This window comes from Dendropsophus ebraccatus, chromosome 1 (assembly GCF_027789765.1).
Source record: "Dendropsophus ebraccatus isolate aDenEbr1 chromosome 1, aDenEbr1.pat, whole genome shotgun sequence".
NCBI classification, from domain to species: Eukaryota; Metazoa; Chordata; class Amphibia; order Anura; family Hylidae; genus Dendropsophus; species Dendropsophus ebraccatus.
In genome coordinates this window covers 174,631,633-174,656,769 of record NC_091454.1, presented here as the reverse complement: position 1 = coordinate 174,656,769, position 25,137 = coordinate 174,631,633, and the positions used below count along the sequence as shown (strand labels likewise).

Below are 25,137 nucleotides of genomic sequence, written 5' to 3'. Positions count from 1 at the left end.
TTTCCGGACCTGATACACAGTAAGTGGCTTTGCTCATGACAAGCCTCCATAGTTAGACCTGTGGAAATCCCAGTGTTTGTTTCTGCGGAATCCTGTGCATTCCTTTGTGTGTATACATCTCGGCACTCCGCTCCTCCTCCAATGACTGCTCGCTTAAGAATGTAAGTATAGGGACATGCAGCAACAGTCTCTGGTCCTTGAGCTCTAGTCACAGCTACCGAGACCCTATGGAGAAATGCGCCTGGATCAAATCTATGAGGCGAGTAAGTGCCAAGATCTTCCATAACTTCTGTGCAGCTATTTACATTGGACTTGTTTAAAAGCCGGATTCCTCTCTTGGACTATCTTATTTCCCTTCTCCAGAAGACGCGAGTTTGTGAAATTGAGCTGAGTAACAAACTCTTCTTGTTTTTCAGTTACTTGTCATGTACAGACGTGGAGCCTTGTCTGCCACTAGTCACGTACATCATGATATCGCATACGTTTGTGGGTCGCCTTGCACCAAAACGTAGATTATTATGTAAATATGGAGTCAAAGCATAAGTTGAGCTCTGCTGCATCGATACAAGCTGCTGTGTTTGTAAGAGGAGGATGGAGTATTCTATGGCGGCATGGCTCTGTAGGGATTTATTAGAAGATTTACTGTATATCACATAAGTTAGCCAACATGAATGGAAGTGTAAGACTCCAGAGTAAAGTAGCGCTCCTCTACAGCTGTTCCGCGTTTAATATCATGGAAGTGTGCAGTCTGTGGATATGGATATGTGCAATTATATATGACCAGTTTGGTGAGTCTTCTTACATAGGGCATCTGTCATTTTCATCACTTACAAGTTGCATTGTATTGTGATGCCTAGTTTTTGCACACTTAATGTATAAAAGGTTAAAGTGCCACAGTTGTGTACATGTATATTAGATTTCAGTCTCTCTGAGCTTTGCTGTTCAAGTTTAATACTTTTATGGTTTTAATCCAGTATTTTTTAGGCAGTAAAGCAAAGGATCACTGTTTTTGCTTTTAGTGCATAGACATGCAGTTTGGTGTCTCAGGAAGATACCCATCTCTCTGGTGCCCCCTGTTAGAGGTAGCTTCCCTGATTGTCAATGTCTGACTGGTTTAAAGTGGTATTCCAGTGTTAGAAAATGCTTATTAGTCACCACTGTGGCCACCCATTGACATTAACTGTGGGAATAATGCATCACAGCAAGTGGAAAGCAGCGGGGACAGGGAGCCATTGGAATGGCAGCTACGGGCGATCAGGCAGGTTAGTATGAAAGGATTGAGCTGGTTTTCACAGCCATGAGGATTGCATACATCTAGTGTGTGTGTGTGTGTGTGTGTGTGTAATGTACATTGCACAGTAATAATGCAATACTGAATACTGTGCAATGTACATTAATGATTATTGTGTTGTCATTCAGGTTAATTGTCTGCATGTGGTTATATAAGAAGTCTACACATTGGTGACAAATTAAGGGTATGAGATTTATGCTGATATTTTACTAAATGCGTTCTCCTATTGTAACACTTTTTAAATTCCAAAAACATGAATAGAATGCAGAGAGCGGTTACAGTTTTCATCTCGTGTCATGACTAAGAAAGACTCTCTAAAGTATATACCATCCATAGTATTAAGGGGTTGTCTCAAAAGTAACCTCTGTCTATATGTTCTGCCAGGGAATACAGATGACATCTGTTCTGTGCCATTGTGCCAGAGACATTGTATTACATGGACAGCCATTCATTTCAGTGACTACTAAACAATTATTATTTACCCTGTGTCTGTATAGTTAGTGGAGACCAGGGGCAATCAGCTGATCGCCATGGGCTACCTATTCTAAAAGGGGCTACAACTTTTCTGCAGCCTATAGTAATTTTCAGTTTTATAATAATTAAATACATTCTGGACAAACCTGACATTCACATAGTAGTTTTAGTCTTCATTTGGTGTGTACTGTAGCTAAATTTCTGATTTCTGTGCTAATGTAAGCCGCCATTATAAGCAATGGTAATTTAGGTTATTTTGCTGTAACACTTAAAACCTGCATAGTACAGGATATGTAGAAACTGTACTGTAAGTTCTAGTCTCTGTGTAATGTGCAGCATGATAAGGGAAAGCTCTGCAAGAACCTACAGCTATTTGACCATTGCCTGATGAGGAACTAGTCTTATGTTGTGAAAGTAAAAAGAATGAAGGTTCTGTTCCACTATATCAAGTCAAGATCTTCAAGGGGTTGCCCATTAAAAAGCAGTGCTTTATTTTTACCATATTTACCATAAAGCCCATATTTACCTCTCTCGGCCCCCTGCAGCCTGTTATCTTGGCACCCAGTCTCTGCGGTACTCAACGTCTTGATGCTGGGGTCAGCCAGAGACTTTGCAACTCTGCCACTGGCTGAGCACTGCGACCCCCTGTACCAGTAAGTGGAGAACAGCAGTGACCGTGCGCTGGGATAACTGAGACTGCAGGGGACTGAGGGAGGTAAGTACAGGTGTTTAATCTTTGCACACACAGCTGAGGAATGTTGGGGTAAAATTAAAAATCAGACAACCTCTTTAAGGGTGCTCTTATGCTGCGTTTACACGGAACGATTATTGTGCGAATTTACACGATAGCGATCGAATTCGATCGATAATCGTAGTGTAAACGCAGTGAACGATCGAACAACGAGCGAGAAATCGTTCATTTTGATCTTACACCATGTTGTAAAATCGTCGTTCATCGTTCGCAAAAAATTTGTAGAACGTTCCGTGTAAACAGTCGTTCACCGATTTTTCCTATGTGCGAGATAGGCTTAAGCGATTGCAAAATTAATTTTCCGTACGCTATATCGTTCCGTCTAAATGCTGATCGTTATAAAAAATAAATAAATTGTTAATTCGAAATCGTTAATCGTACCATCGGGCAAATTATCGTTCCATGTAAACGCAGCATAACACAGTGCCGTTTTGAAGCCCAAACCAGCTGTGTTTCATATTGAATTAGATGAAATAAAGAACCAATGTTACCATATGTGCTCCTGATGTGGAATAGATTATTAAAAAAGGGTAGAAATAGGATCTGTTCTTCATTTTATCTAATTATGATGCAGCCTGGTTTTGGCATCAAATCTGCACTGTGTAAGTCTGTGTTGCCACATTTGCAATTTTGTTGTGTTTTTGCTGTAATGAGAAAAAATAAAGCAATAAGCTTTATTTGCGGACATAGGGCGAGATTTATAAAGCCCTGCCCCCATTTACCAGGCTGGATTTAGTAAGAGGCGCACATCTTTTAGCAAAACCAGAGGAAATGGTGCCTGCCGCAGGCTTGCTCTGAAGTCTCGGTATCTGCATGGTTTAAGCCTGGCATTAATCTCGATAATTCAGGGTCCATTTACACAGAAAGATTATCTGACAGATTATCTGCCAAAGATTTGAAGCCAAAGCCAGGAACGGATTTGAAAAAAGGAGAAATCTCAGGCTTTCCTTTATGACCTGATCTCTGTTTATAGTCTGCTCCTGGCTTTGGCTTCAAATCTTTGGCAGATAATCTGTCAGATAATCTTTCTGTGTAAATGGACCATTAGGTGGGGGTGCATTTTTGGGTAAATGTGCCCCATGGTGTCCAGGTGAAGAAGTTTTAGTGTGGCTGAAAACACCTGTTGAGGAGTCACACATGCACCTTGTCTCTTTGCTGTGCTGGTGTCAGTTACTGTGAATGGTAAAACATTTACTGCGCTTATCCGTGTTAACTTATAGGCAGGACGCCTCCAGGTCTCGGCAGGCTTTAGTGGGCCCCTTTTTTCAGAGCTACTTATGCAGCGCCAGTAAAACAGCAGAAACTGCTGACACCTGCTGTACTCCCACCAGATGCGGTGCAGATAACCTTGCAATATGGGTTTTAGTCGCAGGTAGCATGGGGATAAGATTAGTTACAATTTTATTCACTATTCTGCTACTGTATACCAAAACTACTACACCAATAATACTAATATGCATGAGGCAAATAATACCATCACACCATGACCATTACTATTACCACCATTCTGTTACTATAAAAGCCCATACTATATGTAGACCACTATCCCTCCTTACATGACCATAAATAGGTAAACCAGTGCTACACAGGCTTTGCAGACCTTACAGTGACGCATACACTCTACATTATATCCTCTAAGAAGGTAATCCTACTATAGGTAGCTGACTCCCTCAGTAAATAATATCCCCAATTTATATGGTCAACTCCCCGCGAGTAAATGATATACCCTATGTGCATAATTCCTCAGTAGGCATCACCCCCTTTGTAACATGTAAAAAATAAAACAAACACACAAAAACACTGATACTCACCTGGCTTTCCAGCACGGTCCTCTGGCATCTCCTTTAACTCCAAGCTCTGTGAAAGTGACTTCATTCATGCACATGGGCGCTGTGAGAGAGAGCGGCCTCTTGAGGCCAGAGGTATAATTCTGCCTGCAGCTGTAAGAGCAGTTGGCAGGATGGGGAGACAATGTTCTTTTTTCTGTTAATCGGAGCACAACATCACTAAATTGTGAGAGCTCATTACAGTTGAAGGGCCAGACGAATCACCAAATGTGGCCTTTTTGGGCCATATTGTGCTCCATTCAGGAGCTGCTCTTTATGGACATACACTACCCTTCTATTACAGTAAACATTGAACCTTTGTTACGTCTGCATCTATCTGTCCATCTAGAATTCTACTCACCTGTTCTTAGGTTTTTCTTTTTGTTCTGTTTAAGAATTCTGTCGTACAGGGTACATTTTATTCTTAAGGGCTGCCAATACTGCCTGGAATGTAACCTGCTGGTCTCGGGCGCTTGTGTAATCTTCTAGTTAACCTGGGTAACCTGACTTTATTCTGAACTTTAATAACACAATCTGTAGAAAGGAAAAATAATTTAACTTTTGCCTTAGTTTAAACATGAAAGAACAAATGTGAACAGCGCTCCATAGTGTAGTATCCAAGGTAAAGGGTGAGATCCTTCAGAGTAAACAGAGGACTCTCACCTGATAGTGTTGTGCAAATGCAAGGCACAACGCTCGTTATTGGCATAAGTTGGACCGCAGCCACTCCCAGCAACCAAAGATAGGTACTAAAATGTGACAATTCCTCCGCTCCACTCTGGGTAAAAGATAGGCGCAGGTCCACATGAATGGGTATAAAATCTTTAATATCATAAAAACACAACGCGTTTCGAAGTCGGGCTGACTTCTTTCTCAAGTGTCGGACACTTGAGAAAGAAGTCAGCCAGACTTAGAAACGCGCTGTCTTTTTATGATATTAAAGATTTTATACCCATTCACGTGGACCTGCGCCTATCGTTTACCCAGAGTGGAGCGGAGGAATTGTTACATTTTAGTTTAAACATGACCGATCTAGCTGTGTATAAATAAATCTGTTTATAGGACAGTTGTGGCTTCCACCAACACTGTGCTGGATCCAACATGCAATTGACCCTGACAGAACCAGATGGATCCTATTGTGTTATCATGGTGTCTATTGTTTTGACTGGAAGAATAGAATACAGAAAGCTGCACTGTTCTGTAAAATAAGAGAATTTCCAGTGTAGAAAACTTGATGGAGCCATTGATAACCAGCATAGGTCAATGGTGGTTAAAAAAACAGATATTTTATTATCCAGTCTATCAGATCTATCATATGCGCCATGACACCAATGCAGAGTGGTCCATCAGGCTTCAGTTACTTTTTGGCGGTCAGGAGAAGGTCGCTGTAGCATCCTGCAGTATTGTGTCTGGAAAAGGAAACAAAGCGGATACCTGCCTGAAACCTGACTGCCCTTGAGGAAAAATCTAGATCTATCGAACAGATCATAACATATCCATCAAATCTGTCAGTCAGTGTGAACCAAGCCTTAGCACGATTCCCCAGAACTGCTGCCTTAAAATTTAAATTCTCCGGAAATGAGGTTTCTCATGAGGTCTTCTTTGTCCACATTAAGGATTTTTTTCATGGCTGAATTGGAGAGACTGCTTCAAAGACTTTATGCTGTTTGAGAGATGTATTATAGCAGCGCTATCTACTATGCTCTATATTATCTGTGTGTGACAATTATTTGTCTATTGATGTATGAGCCTGGCATCAGGGTGCATCTCCAGCCTCTGCCCTTCAAAGTCTTCACCCTTATTGTCCCATCCCATGTATTTTGGGATCTGCCTGGTTCATTGTGAGGTCTCTAATTTGTGGTCAGATATTCAGTATTTATCATACAGACTTTGTAACAGTCACTTATAAAGAAGAGTGTCTGCACTATTAAGCCTATGTGCCGGCTGTGAATTGTGTACATCTCTAGTCTCTGTCCAGAAATAACCACCCCCCAAAGTTTCCAAACTCTTTCCATTAGTTGACGATATATTTAGATAATATTGCAGGATGCTCAGTCCCTGGAGATCAGTGAATATAAAAAACCTAACATTTGTTTTCCTAGCAATTTCCTAGCCGTTCCTATCATACACGAGACATGCTTTACACAAACATTTCCTTCCTGCAGCCGCTCAGAGCTGTATATTATTAGAGCAGGTTCTCGGATTATTCGTAGAGTAATTAACTTTATGGTGATAATAAGGAGGCTAATAAAATCCACAAATCTCATCTAGTAAAGGAGGATACATGTTTACCATGGCGGTCTATAAATATTTTATGGCCATTTCCAAAACTGATCAGTGTGTATATATAGTAAAGAACCTTAATCTACCTATTTTTTCTTAAAGTGGTATTCCTATCATTTGAATGTTTTTGCACTAGCATGTACTGTACTTTAGTTTCTTATCCTGGGATTCTGAAATTCGTGACCACCTATCTGAAGAACAAAGGTTTTGTGTCTTTTCTCTGGCACGGCGTTCTTACCATATAATTGCATAACTACTCCATTCTAGTAAATGAGGCTGAGTGTCCGTTCACTGCTTAGCTATAGGCCCCGTGCACACAGAGCAAGAGCGGCGGATTTGTCTGCTGCAAAATTCCGCCAGCGTACGTGTCATGATGGCAGTCTATGGGAGGCTCGCGCGGCTCCTCTCCCTGCACTGAAGAATGAACATGTTCATTCTTCAGCGCCGGGAGATGCAGCGCGTGAGCCTCCTATAGACTGTCATCATGACACGGATGCTGGCGGATTTTGCAGCAGACAATTCCGCCGCTCTTGCTCTGAGTGCACAGGGCCTATTACTGTGTGGGAGCGGTTGTGTTAACCCAGCATAACGGGTAAATATTTCATAATCCAGCCCCCACAATCCATATCTCAATCTGTGCAATGGCCATTTACACTTGGTTCGTTCTAAACCACAGAAATGATTGTCAGTAGGAAACTGTCTGAACGCCCACACTACACTGTATTTTCTTTTTTTTTTTGTTCTCATGCCGTGTATGTCATTTAGCATATGAGCTAGAATAGTTATGTTACGATTAGACTTTGTTGTACAAGCTGTATGCCTACTGTACCATATTGCCTTTTTTTTCTTCTCAGAATGCGGCTTGGCTGTGCATAGAGGCTGCAGGGACACCTTAGATTCCTGTCCAAAGATTAAGGTAAGTTTTATGACCTATGTACCTTCATTATGTCTGGGCCTTTTTTTGATAACAAGTAATTGAATAAAATAGTTTCAGTACCTATGCCCCGTTCTCGCTGTGTTGTCTGTAGAGATGGGCAGTATCACATTATCTTGCCTTTGCTCATGATGGGACATTAATGTTATACCAGCAGTGGCACGATTCCCCACACCCCTTGCTGAATAGCTGTTTGAAGGAGTTTTGGCACTTGTGCGAGCGCTGCAGCCTCACCAGTGTACCTGCAATTGTGTACTATTAGTAGTACCTTACATCACAGCTCCTAATACTCTTGCAATAGAAGCACAGCCAGAAATGGACATTAAGGAGCCTACAGAACTTACAGAAGCACCATGGTCCATTCAAACAGCTGAACATTATGGGTGCCAGGAGTTGGATGCCCACTAACATTGGTGGCCAATAAATCCTCAAGACACCTCAAGGCTGGAATGAAGAGGTTTAAACAGGTCTAAGATCAGAAAAAAAGATGCCCCCCACCCCTAGAACTGCAACTCTTGTGTCCATTCCACTTTATAGCAGAGCAGCAGATGTCATTGAGATCAGAAGAAACATTTAAAACACACACTGGGAAAGATGTTAAAGCAACTCTGTACCCACAATCTGCCCCCCCCCCCCCCCAAACTGCTTGTACCTTCGGATAGCTGCTTTTAATCCAAGATCTGTCCTGCGGTCCGCTCGGCAGGTGATGCAGTTATTGTAACAACTTTTAAACTGGCAGCCCCGTGCCCAACAGTAGGGGCTTAGATTGCATATGCATTAGGTTGGCACAACTTCTCTGTCCCTCCTCCCCACCCTCTTCATCATTAGGAATGGTCCAGGCAGATTGTCTTCTATTCCTCAGCTGTGTAAATACTGAACATGGGCCGGATCGTTAGGCCACCTGTGCAATGTTCAGCATGAAGACAATGTTCCAGTGGCATTCCTAATGATGAAGAGGGTGGGGAGGAGGGATGGAGGGGTGGTGCAAAGTTAGGGCACAGATACTCCCGTTTGGCATGGGCTGCAAATTTAAAAGTTGTTTTTTAGGACAATAACTGCATCACCTGCCGAACGGATCCCAGGACAGATCTTGGATTAAAATCATCTATGCAAAGCTACAAGCGGGTTGGGGGGGATGTCAGATTGTGGGTACAGAGTCGATTTAAAGCTTATATCACAGAGATATTAAAAAAAAAAAAAACAACAACACACATTTGAAGAACACACCTAAAGGATATTTGATATCCCCAATCCAATTGAAGATTTCCATCATAGTTCTATGGGTCACAAAAAATACAGACTGCTTATGGTCTCCCCTATACCCTGGAAACAAGAGCATAGCCAGAGTCTTTTAATGTTTAGTAGGATGAGTCCATCTTGTTTGTTTCAGTATAGTTACTCCATTGACCTGAAAGATTTGACAGCTTCTCCTGAAAAATGTGAAGAGGATTTATAGCACTGTAATAACTGCATTACTATGTCTTTCTGCACAGGAAGAAAAGGTGGTACAACCACAAGGTACGGCCCCTCAAACTGTAGTCATGAGAAATAAAGGTGAGCAATGTTTAATCATCTGAAAGATATTATAACATATAAAGGATACAAATGTATATTCGTTACACACACACACGCACAAAAATCCTCATACTGCTACATAGACAAAAAAGAAAAAAAGGGACTAGAGCCAGAACATAATGAGAAGCTATAGAATCGATCTATTTATTTAAGTGGTAAATTAAAAAAAAAAAAACTATAAAATAATTTTGTGTCTGTGTAATTGTACCAACTCCCCCTGTCATTTTTACCATATGATGATTACCGTGATCAGTGGTAATATGACCCCCAGTACACTCACCGATCATGCATTTTATGCTAGAAACTTGAATTAACAGATTATAAAATGTGACTGATGATGTAATGGGACTTGTTGTTGATGTATTTTATTTTTTAGGTTCCCAACCAAAGGAGCGGCCTCGCTCAGCAATTGTGGCAGTAGATGAAAAGTCTTTGATGACGCTTAGCTTCAATGCCAGAAGACCGCAAACTACCCTGTCTATATCCAAAAGTATCTCCACACAAAATATATCAGGGTAGGACTTTTTTTTTTTTTGCCTAAAACCAATAAATGGAAAAAACCCTGTTAGGGTGTGTTCTTATGTTCAGTTTTTTAAGCAGTTTTTGAAGTCAGAGCCAGGAACAGATCATAACTGGAGGAAAAGACTTTTCTTATTAACCCCCTACATGGCTTTGTCTTCAAATATTGCATGGAAAAACCTGAATGTGTGAACACACCTTAGAGTTGAGGTTTTTTCCCTTTTAATGTGTTACTGCCCAACAGTACTGATCACAGCACATGAACACAATTTGTTTGATGACATTTGGGACTGAATATTTTGTGACTCCTTTTGCAGGCTTGGACGGGATGACAATCTTTTGAGCAGCTTGAGAGCTTTATCACAATCAACAGACTCTTTGCACAAAACCAGTAAGGTCAATGAGTCGATGGAGTCTCTAAGTGATGAAGGTAATAGACTGTGTACAACTTACTTGCCTGCTAAATAATACACAGGGAGAAGAGGGATGTTGTGCACTTCATTCCTCGACTTTATGGACTTTCTAAGGGTCTTATTAGGCAATTTGGAACGATTGCGATAAACTATCGCAGACGAGATCGTTTATCGTTTACCTCAAATCGTTCGCCATATTACACAGAACGATATATGTTAGTAGCAATCGTTATAATAATCGTGACTACAATTGTTTACTCCATCTGATCCCAGCAAAAGAATGAACAATGCGGGATTAGTGAACGATTAACAATGATTTTAGGGTCAGATCTAAATTGGCGATCAATGACACACAAGCATTTTTTATTGTTGCCTGCAATTACACTGAACGATTATTATTTAAATTCAAACTATATAACTATTTTTGTACGATAATTGTCCCTTGTAATAGGACCCCGAGTGTATGGAGCCCATCTCCTGCACAAAGTCCTATAGAGCAGCATGCTGGGAAGTGAAACTTACAACTATGCATTGCTTCTGGCTTGTTCTAGCAATTGGTTGGAATCTGAACACCCAGACTCTGACCAATCAAAACTTTTGACGTTTAAAATTTTTAAAGTGACAGTAACATTTTAAACATTGGATCTTTGGCCAGTAGTAACTGGTTGACCAGATTTATGTTGGATAAATGTATGTCTCAAAGAATACGTTGTCCACTTAGTATTACGTTGTCCTCGTGCCATTGTAAATAAATTAATTTGGAGCTAATAAATAATTTTATTTATAGGCACTGATCTGTACGAGGGACAGCTCCTGGGAGAGTTTGAGGTGGATTCTAAGCAGTTGGAGAAAGCCTCTTGGAGTGAAGCAGTGGACAGCGTGTTTCTTATGCAACAAATGAAAGAAGTTGTGAAACGCCAGGATGTTATTTATGGTGAGGAGGAGTAGTATTATAGTTTTTTTTATGTTGTGTGTTCTTATTCACCATGTGCACTACTTACGTTGTAGGTTTGCATGTACTTCCTTGTAAAACACATGACCTTCTATTAAGTTCTTGTACTCTGACCAAATAGCAGATTTCTGATACTAATCTCCATTTTCTGGCTTACTTACAATCAAGACAAAAAACATGTTTAATACTGAACACATTTCACATCTTCACTGCAGATGGGGCTCCAGGAAGGTGGAGAGGAAGATTATTACCAAGCAAAACTTTACTGAAATAATAGTATAATGACGAATTCTTTTAGGATAGTCGTTCCAGATAATCTTCTTAAAGGGTTTTTCCAGGAAAACCCAATAGTTTTCCTGTGCTGCAGCTCTCGGATCCTCCAGTTGCCGCTCCCGTGCTGTTCTCGCTTCTTTAGATGTCCCAAAGAAGACGGCTGACATCAGAAGAATCAAGCACAGCACAGAGGCAGTGACTGGAACATCTGACAGCTGCAGCATCCGGGTAGGCAAGTATGTGTTTTTTTTTTTATTGTTTTATCGCACTCTGCAACAACAGCTGTTGTTTAAAGGCCAAATATACTGTGTGAACATGGCCTTAAGCTAACTTTTCACAGAAGATTAAAATATTTTATTAATATGCGTATGAGCCTTATTGGTTCTATCAAATGAACTTAAAGGAAAAGTGAAAACTAAAAAATTACAGGAAGGCAGGGGTGTGCGGGAACATAATAAACAAGTATACTTACCAATCCTCGTGCTCCATAGCACTGCTCTTGGGCCTCACTGGCTGTCGCCCGCGTACCGCAACTCCTCTAGCTGCAACGTCATGTACCCGGATGATAGATTTCCCGCTCAGCCAATCAGTGACTGGGCAAGACACCACCCACCATACCCTGAAGAAGGCCAATAATGACAGTCGGCATCAGAGGCACGTGGATGGGTAAGTATACTTTGTTTATTATGTTCCTGCTTTTTCCTGCCTTCCTGTCATTTTTAGTTTCATGGGACTTCTCTTTTAAACTCACTACAAATATTAGATTGTCGGCTGATTGGTAGTGGTGATGATGGGGGAGAGAACAGTCAATTGTGTTGGAATCACCTCTTCAGCTATAATAGCATGTGTCCTGTGGCTTTTAGATGATAGTCTCCCTTCGGCCTCCATCTGGTGCATGTCTTTCCTTTTTTTTTTTTTTTTTAATGTATGAAACTTTGTATATTTTGGAATAACAAAAACATTTAGACCTCATCATATTAAAAGAAAATGTACTATATCCACAAAAATAATAACATCTGACAATGAAGGCATCAGCATACAATTTCTGCCCCTTACACTGCTTATTATCCTTACAGCTGCCCCGGTTCCAACTCTCTGATCCACCTTTCTAACCCTTCTAATCACTATTCCCTTCCTGATCTAACCAAATAGACAATCTAGATTACTATTTTCCTTCGACCGTCCGACCCATTTGACCATAACGCCCCAAGAACGCATAAAAGAATAAAAAGATTTTTTTTTTTAAATTAAAACCTAGCAAGCTCCATGTCTAAATCTCCCGTCATAGGCCTTAATGTTTCAACTTGTAAAACCTCACATCCCGTCCTGAGGGTTTACCCCTTTAGCCTGGTATTCATCACTTAACCAACTTAACGGAACACGACCCTCAAGTCTGAATCTTCTACAAAAGACCTTCCCCTCCACCATCCTACTTCACTCCGTCTGGATGGGATACCCCAATACATTATGGAAAGGACGAACTGGAGAGAATGGAACCGCTGCACATCCCATCTATGGCTGATACTAATGCCGCTAGGCCTATATTAAAAATCAACACCAGAGTGTCTGTATATGAATTGATCAAGCCATATTGCCCCGTGTACCACCGCGCAGGTCCTCTGGTCCACACGGGTCCCTACGCTAACTCCACACCGTGTCGGTCAGCGATCGCCAACCCCGCAAAGCGTGCACGTGCAGGGAAGGGAGGCCATGGAACGGCCCTGCAACCCCAATGTCACAGGACCAGACCCAAAAAGCCCCGCCGGTGGTGCTGGCTGGGTTTTGGTGGGGCTTTTTGGGTCTGGTCCTGTGACATTGGGGTTGCAGGGCCGTTCCATGGCCTCCCTTCCCTGCACGTGCACGCTTTGCGGGGTTGGCGGTCGCTGACCTACACGGTGTGGAGTTAGCGTAGGGACCCGTGTGGACCAGAGGACCTGCGCGGTGGTACACGGGGCAATATGGCTTGATCAATTCATATACAGACACTCTGGTGTTGATTTTTAATATAGGCCTAGCGGCATTAGTATCAGCCATAGATGGGATGTGCAGCCGTTCCATTCTCTCCAGTTCGTGTGACATTATGGAAAGGGCACGCATATCACATTCCTTATGTGTAGTGGTGTGAACAAAGACCAAATTACATATCTGTGTTATTCTGCATACATTGATCTTTTGTTTTCTTTTTGCGCAGAACTAATGCAGACTGAAATGCACCATATCCTCAGACTGAAGATCATGAGTGACATCTACTGTCAGGGGATGCTGTCTGAACTGCAGTTTGAGCAGCAAGTCATAGAGAAGATCTTTCCATGCATGGAGGACCTACTCAATATCCACACTCAGTTCTTCCAGCGAATGTTAGAAAGGAAGAGAGAATCGATAGCTGATAAAAGTGAGAAGAATTTTGTCATCAGACGAATTGGAGATATTTGCACACACCAGGTAACATTTTATTGCCTGTTACCAATTTTATATATGCATTTTTGCCCACTTTAGGCTGGTTCACACATAGGGTTTTGGTCAATAAATTTAGCCAAAAAGTAAGAGTTGAGCCAAAACATTTAAGAAAGGTGCAATTCTTCCTATTATAGTTTTCATTTGTGCTACTGACCAAAATACTACATGTAAATGCAGCCTTATATTATTGTTGGGGACATGTGCTGTATAACATGCTGGTTTGCTAGTTAGTGCTGTTCCAGGAAATTTGGTCAGCTGTACAAGATGCAGCAGCTGGTTAAGTTTGGAACACTAGGTGTATTTTACAGGGTCTAGACAAATCCCCACCCCACCCTTCTCTCCCACCCCTACAGACTTTATCCTGGGGGACTTCTGGAGTTCATTGGCATTAATCTTATAGGGGATTGTCAAAGATGAGAAAATAAAAGACTGCGTTATTGCAGAATCAACGCCACATCTGTATATAGCATGTTTCTAATATTATAGCTTAGCTGCACCACAGTGAATGTTTCTGGGCTGCAATATCACACGTGATTCGTCAACAGGTGTTTTTTTTTTTTTTTGGACATTAACCTCTAGTGATAGCAACGATCACTGTGGATAAATTTTTGTAGCGCTAAGAGATTTGATTTATCAGAACTTAGTGTATCTGTATGCCCATCTATCAGGCGAGCATGACATAGATTAAAAACTGGCCTGTATACATAAAACTTTGCACCTTTTTGCCAATCCGCCCCAAGCTGCATGATGATAAATCACCCCCCCCCCCCCCTTCAAGTATATTAGAAAGTTGTAGAACCTTCCTCTATATAGTGATTTAACTTCAATCATTTCAAATCCGCAACCTGCTTTGAATTTACCTGACCTAATAATTTACTGACATGTCTTTTTAGTTCTCTGGAGAAAATGCAGAGCGTATGATTAAAACGTATGGTAAATTCTGTGGCCACCACAAGGAAGCGCTGGACTACTTCAAGGACCTGTTGTCTAAAGACAAAAGATTTCAGGCCTTTGTAAAGGTATAAAACAGATTGAACATTATCAAGCTTAGTGTGCACAGTGTGCTGTCAAAGACACCTGGATCATTTGTGTGTTTCTATCTATTTCAGAAAAAGAGTAGCAGTCCTCTCGTCAGACGCATGGGAATTCCAGAATGCCTCTTATTGGTTACACAAAGGATTACCAAGTATCCAATCATTTTGGAGCGAATTCTGCACTATACAGATGGTAATTTCTAAATGCATACATATAAGTGGACTAGGTCAGCGCTAGATTTTAGCTTCACATTTCAGTGAGAAGCTCTTCTGTTAAAGGCCTGAAGAACGCTGGTATTTGCACTCCTTAATGGCCGCCTATGCTAAATTTATGTTGGGTTTACTGTTTCTGTTTAAAAGGTTAACAGAAGTATGTGTCAGCAGATTTATTCTATTACCATATAGCTGGGAGCTGAAAAATGTCACTATAAATGTTATAAGATACCTGTATACAGCTGCATATGACAGGATGCATTTAACACTAAAAGGGAGTTATAGAAACAACATGCATTAGCCAGTGTATACGTTCTTAGCATCCACATGCACTGGAGAATTACAAGAATAAAGCATTAGGCTCGGTCCACATAGGAGTTCTATCCAGATCACTGCTGCAATTGATGCACAAATCACCATAGGTTTTGAGCCGGTTTGAGAAATGCTGCAGGAGACACTCATCTGTCTTGGGTAGATAGAAGAGCCCGCCACTCACCAGTAGATTTGCTTATTTACTGTCTGTAACATTGATGCATACTGCACTTGAATAAATAACCAAATCTACTGGAGAGTGTGGGGCTCTATTTACCTGCTACTGGATCTACCCACCACATGCACCACTCCACCTCTGGAGTGCCGTCCTCCCTACCTACACTCCTCTGGCTTGGGCTGCCATCCAGTGTTGCGGCTTAATCATCAGATATCACAAATGATCCCATTGAGAACAATGGGATCAGTTGTGGCTTTAGTTTCCTGCAACCATTTTATTAGCCTGAGCCTGGCCAATGGGAATGAGCCCTAAGAGTGTAATTTTTCTTATACATAAAACATGTAAAGTGAAATTATATCTCTCTAGTAGTCATTACAACCCCCGTATTGAATAGAAAGTAATCCGCATTGTGCATTTCACAATAGCTAAAAGCACTTCCAGATAGGTAGTCACTTCCAGATAAGTAGTAATTTTCTTTTTTTTTCTTTTTTTTTTTTTCTTTTCCCTTTTTTTTTCTGCATGATTTCATCCACAACGTAAAATTTTAATGTTAGAAAATGAAATGGAACATCAATCTGTGACCTATGCCTTGAGCCTGGTAAAGGAAGTTGTAAATGGAGTGAATAACAAAGTAAAGAATTATGAAATGAAGAAGCGGCTACATGAGATCTACTCAAAGACAGACAGCAAGTCTATACAACGGATGAAGAGCGGACAGATGTTCGCCAAGGAGGATTTAAAGAGAAGGAAATTTGTTCGCGATGGTCCTGTGTTTTTGAGGTCCAACCAAACCAGTAGATCCAAAGGTAAAATATATTTACAGTGAAAGAGGATGTTAGACTGTGAAAATCTGCCTAATATTTTAAGTGCAAGTGTCCTGGCGAGAGAGGTTTCTAGTGACGCAATGAATCATCTGCACACACACAGAGTTACAGGGGTTAGCAAATAAATGCTCCCCGTATTGAGGAGACTGCTGAAATGCTAGAATCCCAGCGAGGGAACGTTGGAGGCCTGACCATTTCTGAGGCTCAGCTTTTTTATTCAGTGACATCAGGACAATTAAGTTGTGTGTTAGTCATCCTCGCCCACAAGCAGTATCCTGCCAAGAACAACCAGTTCTCCCAGTCTCCACCCTGCTGGAGGAGCATTATATTTTTCCCTGTTCCATCAACACCAACTTTACAAGGCTTGGTAACCTGGTTTTCTTGGCTATGAAGCGACTCCGTCAGCGTAGACAGGAAGTAAAAGGAAATGGAGGGAAAAGAACCCTCATAATTTAAAAGCTATTTTTGCTGCTCAACCATATGGCCTGAATCAGTCATCATTTCCAGATGAATCACCGGTTGCATGTACATTGCATCAGTATTAATTTTTTTTTTTTTTTTCCGCTTGGTCCATTTATCTAATACAAAATGTGTCTGACACAAACTGGCTTACTTTTCTGACTGTGACACAGTAACGCTATTCATGGCGTTTTCCACAAGGTTACACAAAACAGATGATGACAGGGCTGGGAATTCTGTACAAAGGCAGGAAGGGTACAGTGGATGTATTATATTTTACAGTAAATCTTTATTATGACTTGTTTTACAGAGGCACTGGCTGTTCTGCTGTCTGATGTATTAGTCTTCCTCCAAGAAAAGGACCAGAAATATGTCTTTGCATCACTGGTGAGAATGAACTATATCATATCATCACCCTGTGACTTTTTAATCATTACTAAAATGTGATGTCAGAGAACTACAGAATACTCACATGTACTAATTTATTTGTGTCTGTATATAGTGAAAATAGCACAGGATTTCTTTTACATTCACACTAAAAATAAAGTGAGGAAAGCAGTCAGGACGTTAGCCTGCTCATGCATCATGTTAAGTGCAAATTATTGCATGCAGGCCTCCTTAAAGGGCTTTTCTGGACATTTGACATTGAAGGCTTATCCTTGGGATAACTCATCAATGTCTAATCAGCAGGGTGCCGATACTGATCACCTGTCCTCACAATGGGCCATCAATGTCTGATCAGCAGAATGCCAATACCCCTGCCACTCAGCTGCAGAGCGGTGACTCCGGCACATACTCCGTTAATGGGCCAGAAGCAGATGTAAAGTGATAGCACAGGGTCACTGCTCTCGCTGAAGTGAATGGGAGCTGCACTGCAGTAACCCAATGGCACCAGCTGCTTCTGCCCGTTCATTGTGTATATGCATATAAGCTGTAATTATTCTGCTTACATAAGTGTAGCATTGCAGCAATGTTTCCAAATTTGCAGTTTTACCAAGATTACAGAAAACCGCATGGGATCGGAACATTAATAAAAAGTGTGAACACAGGCTTGTGCATTTTAAATTACATGTAAATACATTTCAGATTTTCATATGTTTTCTATTAATTTAAGGAGCAAAAGTCTACAGTGATTTCTTTGAAGAATCTCATAGTGCGGGAGGTAGCGCATGATGAGAAGGGGCTATTCCTGATCAGCATGGTTGGAAAAGACCCTGAATTAGTAGAAGTACTTGCCAGTACCAAGGAAGAGCGGACCAGCTGGATTGAGACAATCAGAGAGACAATGCAGACAATGTATGTTGCCTATCCTACCACTAATGTGAACCTCTTCCTGTGTGCTGACAATCACTCACTGCCTTGCTTCATACATACAGGGAGAAAGATGAGGATGAAGGTGTCCAGAGTGAATCTGAAGAAGAAAAAAGAAATTGGGATGCAAAAGCCAAAGAACTGAAAGGTATACATTTTGTACTTTATAAACATACGTAGGTATATTCACAGAAAACTTTTGGAACCTTACATTTTTTTCCTTGTTTTATAACAATATTAGATGTTATTGGAACTTATATGTACCAGTTGTTTTGTTTGGCTACACCGGCTGGTTGTTTCCTTTCCCCCCTAGTTTCAGTTGCGCAACAACCATTGCCCTCTTAAAACTTTTATATTGTTGTAGTTGTGTGGATGAAGGGGGGTTGTGAGTAGAGAAATTATTATTGGGGGGTTCCAGCAATTAGCCTGCTGCCAAATTCTTAACCCCTTAAGGGAAATGAGCCACCACCTGAGGTGTCGAGCAGTGCCCTGATACCCCCTCGTTTGGCCAAGCTGAACTTGTATGTGTGAGGGAATAGTTGGGAATAGTTACACTTGAAGGTAGATGAGTATGGGGGGAATAACTATTGGCAAACTCGAGGTTCACTCATCCTTACCGAGCTGACAGCTATTTAATGTATATGGTCTCCCAAGCTTCTGTGAACATATGTTGTACAAAGCCAGTTATACAGATATAAGTGTAAGTCGCAGGCAGGTGATGACTTTGACTTCATGTTTCCTTTTGTCTCCCAATAATAGAGCAACTTCAGCAAAAAGATGATCAGATTATTGGTTTACTTGAAGAAAAAGAGAAGATATTTCAATCCTTGGTGGACTGTAGTGGTCATGAAAAGAATTTCTCTATGTCAGGAAGAATTCTTTTTCGAGCTAACACAGAAGAAGCTCCACGAGGAGAGAGTTTAATAAAAAGTGCAATAAAGGAGGGTAAGGATTTACATTTTAACACTTATAAAAAGTGCTTGGTTTAAAAAAAAAAAAAAAAGAGTAACATTATATAGTGGAAACACGCAGTAACAGGCACACGTGTGCATAAGTTATATGCTTTCCAGTTAGGCACTTTTCCTATTCTTACAATTTATATAAATAGTGATTTATTATTACAAAGGTCCTATGACCTTGAGCTGAGCGCGGGGGGGTAATGCAGCTGAGACCACCAAAGTAACTTGTTATGAAAACAGGAAACTGTCAGGGCCTCTTCTCTTTGTACAGTTATATAGATAGGTGGTGATCAATCTAGTAAAAAAAACATAGACCCCTGTTCATGGTTATTATGTTGTTTATCTTAGTTGAGACGCTTCAAGTACTGCTAAACCAGAATCTGTGGAGCAGCATAGTTCAGCAGGCTCCCTGCCCTGCAGACCTGGAGGCTGGAGTGGGCTCGGTTTCTCTACCTCGAAGAGCAGAAACGTTTGGAGGGTTTGATAGCCATCAACTTAATGCCTCTAAAAGTAAGTATAATGCACTCTTTTATCATACTGCAAATAGAGTTTTAATGCTTTCTTCTACCTATGTGCATGCTTAGGGTATGTATATTGTTAACTGTGTAAGGCTATGTTCACAATACGTAAAAGTACGTGGCAACAACGGCTGTACTTTATGCAGCGTGGAACATTGCCTATTCCTTTATGGGATCCCGGCCGGAGCGTATACACATCGTATACTCTCCGGCCAGGATCCCATGCCGGGCCGCAAATAACTGACATGTCAGTTTTCTGCGGCAGCTATTCAGTGAATTGCGGCTGTAGGAAACCCTGTCAGTTCACACAGTGAAGTGAGCGGCTCCGGCCACTTGCTTCATTGTGTCCTATGGGGAGTTCTGATGCAGGCACGCGCTGATGCGCCCGCATCAGAACGCTACGGCCAGAAAGATCATCCGGCCAGTACTTAAGTATCGGCCGGGATGATCTTAGCAGAGACCGGCCGTTTCGTGACCCGGCCGGGTCACGGAACAGCCGGTCTCTTACAAAGTGTGAACATAGCCTAATTGTGTATCTGTCTGTCTATATATCTGTATTCAAGAGTTTTTTTTGTAATATTGTGAAGCTGCTTTTGCTTATTGCTCTACCATTATTTTAGTGAATATTACAGAGAGATAATATTAAGTCACTAATTCATCCCATTTTACACTCGAAGGTGGAGAGAAAGATGAGGGAGAAGATGCACAGGATTTACGGAGAACAGAATCGGACAGTGTATTAAAAAAGGTACAAGATTCCTCTGTGCATTTGCATTTGTCTAGTACAAAGGCAGGGGAATTGTATAAACAGGTTATTTGCAGTGGTATTTCCACTAAAGTGAAATTACCTCCCTGGCTCTAGCACCATCACCGTCACAATCCTGCCACCCAATCTCCTTGTTTGACTGCTCCCGGGTGTTGGGACCGTGAAGTTGCAGGCCCATCCAGCCAATCAGTGATTGCAGGAGACGCCCCAACTCAACATCACAGCCTCAGTACTCGCTAGCGGCTGAACAAGGGGACGGAGAGGCAGGATTGTGGCGGCACTGGAGCCAGGGAGGTACAGCCCATTCACATCCATATAGTAAAAACACATCTTGCCCGGAATACCCCTTTAATTGGTACATAAATGCAAAGGATTGAATGACAATGGGTCAGATCTAGTGTTGAGCGGACTTGGCCAACGGCAGAGCTGTCTAGTTGAGGCTTACCCATCCCCAAAGACACGGGTAGGCCTGGAGAGATCTGTTGGCTGATAAAAATGTATTGAAAATGTATTGCCATCTGGGGACTTCTTCAGTACAGTCAATCAGTACTCTAATTTTTCAGCTTGACATACTGCCCAGCTTGTACTGCTTCTAGAAGAACAAAGCTAGAGCTGTACAGCTTGTCTACACCATTTACTACTTGAAGATTAAAACAACTTTTTTTGTCTGAAAACACTTATGATTTACAGATACCACTGCTCAAATGTATTGAGAAGAGATGAGTGAAGTTACATTAATAACGTAGCAAATTTCTTTTTAACTCAGTGCCCCTCTTCCCCGGGTGTCTGGAAAATCTGGATCCAGTCCTAGTAACTCCTCCCAGTTTCCCAGGACTGGATGCAGCTTTTCCTGGCACCCATTATTAATGTAAATCCTCTCATCTCTAGTATTTAAGAGCTGCTCATGAATGTGATATTTTATTCACAGTAGTATATGCAACCTTTTCTTATGTCCTACTCTTTATATCCTGTAGGGAGTGAGTCCCACCGTTATGCTTAAGAGAAATGGGGAGGTAAGTTTATAGTTTGGCTTCTTCCCTGTATATGTGTGACAGATATCCACCGAGCCTTCATTAATTATTTCATTTGATTAATAATTTACTCCTCTTTTCCTTTTTGCCCCTGGCAGCACGTTATTCAGACAGTCACCAATCTTCACAGACTTCTGAGCAACTTGCAGGTAATTTCTATTTTTTTATTGAATATTTTTTTGCATATTTTTTTCCTTTTTAAGAAAAAAATTTTTTTTTTTAAATGATTTAATGTAATTTTACTACAGGCTGTGGTGCTGCAACAAGACACCTTTATAGAGCAACAGAAGCTAAGGCTAACTGAGAAACCTCTCACCCGGACTGTGTCAAAACCAAAGGCCTTCACTGAACAAGACAAGGTGGAGCAACTCCTGCAGGATATTGTTAATCAGGAAAAGCAGCAAACGGACCAGCAGGTAGTGTAATGTAGTGCAGGAAATGGAATGGGAAGGAGAGATGCATCCATTTCCAGGTGTCCATGTTTGTACTGTACATTGTCATGAAACTAATGGTAAACAATGTGCACTCTGCTACCAAGGTTCCTACAATTGGTACAAGAGCCTGGCTGCATGGATGCTGCGTCTTGTAATAGCATTGCGATGGCAAAGCGAATAAGGGGAAGTCTCTGCTTCTGTATCTTTAGATGCATAATATACTATGAAAACATCTGGGTTAACCCTATACAGTATATATTCTGTGTGATTCAGCTAGAAGGCAAATGGCAATGCAGGTGCAAAAACAGCAGAGCAAGGAGTTAAGAACCGATTAAAGAAGAATGTATGGGAAGTTGCTAGAGGTTGTAGACATAGGGGGATATTTATAAAACTGGTATAAAGTAGAACTGGCTCAGTTGCCCCTAGCAACCAATCAGATTCCACTTTTTATTCCTCACAGATTCTTTAGAAAATGAAAGATGGAATCTGATTGGTTTCTAGGGGCAACTAAGACAATTCTACTTTACACCAGTTGGATAAATCTCCCCCATAGTTTCATTCTTAATTCCAGCTAAAATACAAGATTAAACTTCCAAAAATATCGTGCATTACATATATACTAGTAGAAAACATTTGTGTGACTGTGGATATAGGGCCACTAATTTATGGACACCTTAGCTTAGCTTAGGGCCCTATTCCACCGGACGATTATCGTTTGCATAATCGTTAACGTTTAACTATCTCAAACGACCACTATTGCGAAAGACCTGAAAACGTTCACTCATTTCCATGGAACGATAATCGTTACTTCTGATCGTAATTGCGATAGTTTTTCTTCGCTATTTATTCGCTATTGCGTATCTATTGCAAACGACCGAACGATGTCTTATTCAATGCGGACGATTTGCGAACGTTTTGCGAACGAGCAACGATAAAAATAGGTCCAGGTCTTATAAAGCGATCAACGATTTCTCGTTCGGTCGTTAATCGTTAACTACATTTCAACCGAACGATTATCGTTTAGATTCGAACGATTTAACGATAATCTGAACGATAATCGTCCGTGGAATAGGGCCCTTAGAAGTGCGGCTGAAGATAGAACTGACATGGGGCCAGCTGTCTAGACTGTAACTGAATGGAGCCATGTAGCTTGCAGCGTATTTTAATACATGCAAGCTGCAGTAAATGGTAAAAAATGTAAGGGATACTAGTTGCAGAAATAATATTTTTCTACATTATACACAAAAATACATATGCCAAGATGTAGGGATTAAATGAATGTATGGTGCTTTTTACTGTCATTCCAGAAATGTAACCATTTTCTAATTTATTTAGGTTCCACTTCAACAAGAAAAACTGACCCGGGCCCCCCCACTATGTGACAACACAGATTCATTAAAAAGATATTCCATTGCACCAAAACAGGAGCCCATGGACTCTAAACCCTCTGCTGTACCCAAAAAGGACACTTTGTCACGGACAGAGAGTAAGCAAAAAGGAAAAAGCCACTTCAGTTTGCTGGGAAGCCAAACTAACAAACCAGCCGAGGGCCCTGCCACCAATCGCCTTTTTAACTTATCAAAGACAAAGGACAAAAAGGAGAAAAAGAAAAAGTCTAAAGGAAACCACTGTCCCGGTGAGTGAAAGCAGATTTTTTTATACTGTTAATAGTCATAAAAAAAAATGTCACCGGCTGAAATCTTTCTTTTCTGAACGCCCTTTACCTTTTGCATTATTCCCATAGACATGTCTATAGCCAACTTAAGTACATGAATTTTCAAAGATTCAAATTACAAATACACATATATGCAAACTTTATTGAATCAATACTTACAGTTGCCTGACTTACAGTGGTGTCCAACCTGAGGCTCTACAGCTATTACCAAACTATAACTCCCAGCATGCCCGCCTTGTAGTTCTGCTACTGCTGGAGAGCCACAGGTTGGAGATCATTGCTGTACAGAAGGATGGTATATACATGTTATAGTAAAACTTAGTTGTATGTAATTTATAGCTTAAGCATTGATTTTTCAGATTCTGTTCACATTGAGGGAGTGTCTCAGGAGGAAGAGATCTTTTGCTGATGATATTCCAATGGTGGGATATTGGCTACTATATACTGGATACAGTACAAGTGGAGAATCTCCTGCTCATTTTACTTACTACTCACAGCTTTGCAATACTGCTTATTTACTGCTCTCTGAAAATCCCATACCACTCATACAAGAGCCTGCCATATTCCTGGAGCCTTATGGGAGCATAACCTGAAGTAAAGCCACCAATGTGCTCTCTGACCTGTATAACAGCTAAAGGCCCATAGTAATATACCTGAGGACTTTATTTTATGTTTTATTATGGTTCTTCAATGACATTGCAATCCACAAACCCCAGGATGATGACTTTACCAACACCACTTAGAAGGTATCAACTTTTATAGTTTTATATCTGGTGCCCGGCTGTGAATACTTGCTGCTACTTTCCCACCAATAGTTTTCTGGTCACTATGGATAGAATTGTATATCTGTTGAGGGTTAATAAGGAATGGATTCCACCTCAGCTGAGATTATTAACGACAGTAATGTAATTGTCATTCCCACAGTATGAGAGGTCATCCTGATCCATTGTTTTCTTAACATACACAAGTTGCAGTCTGGCATCTTGATTCTTGTCAGTAGATGGCGCCATAGGCTGTACAAAACTGGAGCTAACCTGTTCTATGCCAAGTATTCCTTTTTACTGCAGTAAAATTCCACTATCTCACTGATTCTGTGTCAGTCACATGAATTTGCTCTGTGTCTTTTGACAAAAATAACCTTTTTCTTTATTATTCTGAAAAGTAACCTCTTAAGTATATCTGTCCAGTTATAGATATTCCATTCCCCACACACATACTGGCATATTCACAGCTTGAGCCATTGTTCTTGTCAGGTTATATTTTCAGTGTCTGTACCAGAGCTTATGAAGTTGTGTCCCATTGCACCTGATTATTTAGGAGTTAGAAGACCAGCAAGGATACCAGGGATAAAATACATGATAGGTCTTCTATATGGTGATGTCCTTGAAGCTCTCTTCCTGTCCCTTATTCCACACAGTCATCTCTTTAATGCATCTTGAGTATTCAGACAGTGAGGATCTAGTTTGGTAACTGTAGAATAACCTGCTTACAGGTTTGGCTTCTTCTGAGTTTTGCAGTAATAATCTAGACCCTTGCGACCCTTTTTTCTCATTGTTGCTTAGCAAATAACATGTATCTGTAGATCCTTGCTATGCCTTAGCCCCTCTGCACATGTCTGTATTAGTTTTCCAATCCACAAAACCACAGATCCTTAATGCCCTGATGGCCTGTGGAG

At 41.0% G+C, this 25,137-nt stretch overlaps 1 protein-coding gene across 1 annotated transcript in view; it reads left to right on the top strand.

Annotated features, from left to right (window-relative positions):
- AKAP13 (A-kinase anchoring protein 13) overlaps nucleotides 1-23,889 on the top strand; it is a 150,338-nt gene extending 126,449 nt beyond the window's left edge. The window contains exons 22-41 of the mRNA XM_069984889.1: nucleotides 7,480-7,541; nucleotides 9,053-9,113; nucleotides 9,511-9,649; nucleotides 9,971-10,083; nucleotides 10,854-11,000; nucleotides 13,483-13,733; nucleotides 14,642-14,767; nucleotides 14,858-14,975; nucleotides 16,040-16,291; nucleotides 17,079-17,155; nucleotides 17,883-18,064; nucleotides 18,145-18,227; nucleotides 18,839-19,024; nucleotides 19,387-19,548; nucleotides 20,234-20,304; nucleotides 21,297-21,335; nucleotides 21,452-21,502; nucleotides 21,602-21,769; nucleotides 23,123-23,423; nucleotides 23,822-23,889. Coding sequence (XP_069840990.1) covers nucleotides 7,480-7,541; nucleotides 9,053-9,113; nucleotides 9,511-9,649; nucleotides 9,971-10,083; nucleotides 10,854-11,000; nucleotides 13,483-13,733; nucleotides 14,642-14,767; nucleotides 14,858-14,975; nucleotides 16,040-16,291; nucleotides 17,079-17,155; nucleotides 17,883-18,064; nucleotides 18,145-18,227; nucleotides 18,839-19,024; nucleotides 19,387-19,548; nucleotides 20,234-20,304; nucleotides 21,297-21,335; nucleotides 21,452-21,502; nucleotides 21,602-21,769; nucleotides 23,123-23,423; nucleotides 23,822-23,871 — 2,639 coding nt within the window. The 3' untranslated portion in view covers nucleotides 23,872-23,889. The remainder of the gene's footprint in view (nucleotides 1-7,479; nucleotides 7,542-9,052; nucleotides 9,114-9,510; nucleotides 9,650-9,970; nucleotides 10,084-10,853; nucleotides 11,001-13,482; nucleotides 13,734-14,641; nucleotides 14,768-14,857; nucleotides 14,976-16,039; nucleotides 16,292-17,078; nucleotides 17,156-17,882; nucleotides 18,065-18,144; nucleotides 18,228-18,838; nucleotides 19,025-19,386; nucleotides 19,549-20,233; nucleotides 20,305-21,296; nucleotides 21,336-21,451; nucleotides 21,503-21,601; nucleotides 21,770-23,122; nucleotides 23,424-23,821) is intronic.
- Nucleotides 23,890-25,137: the final 1,248 nt, after the last annotated feature.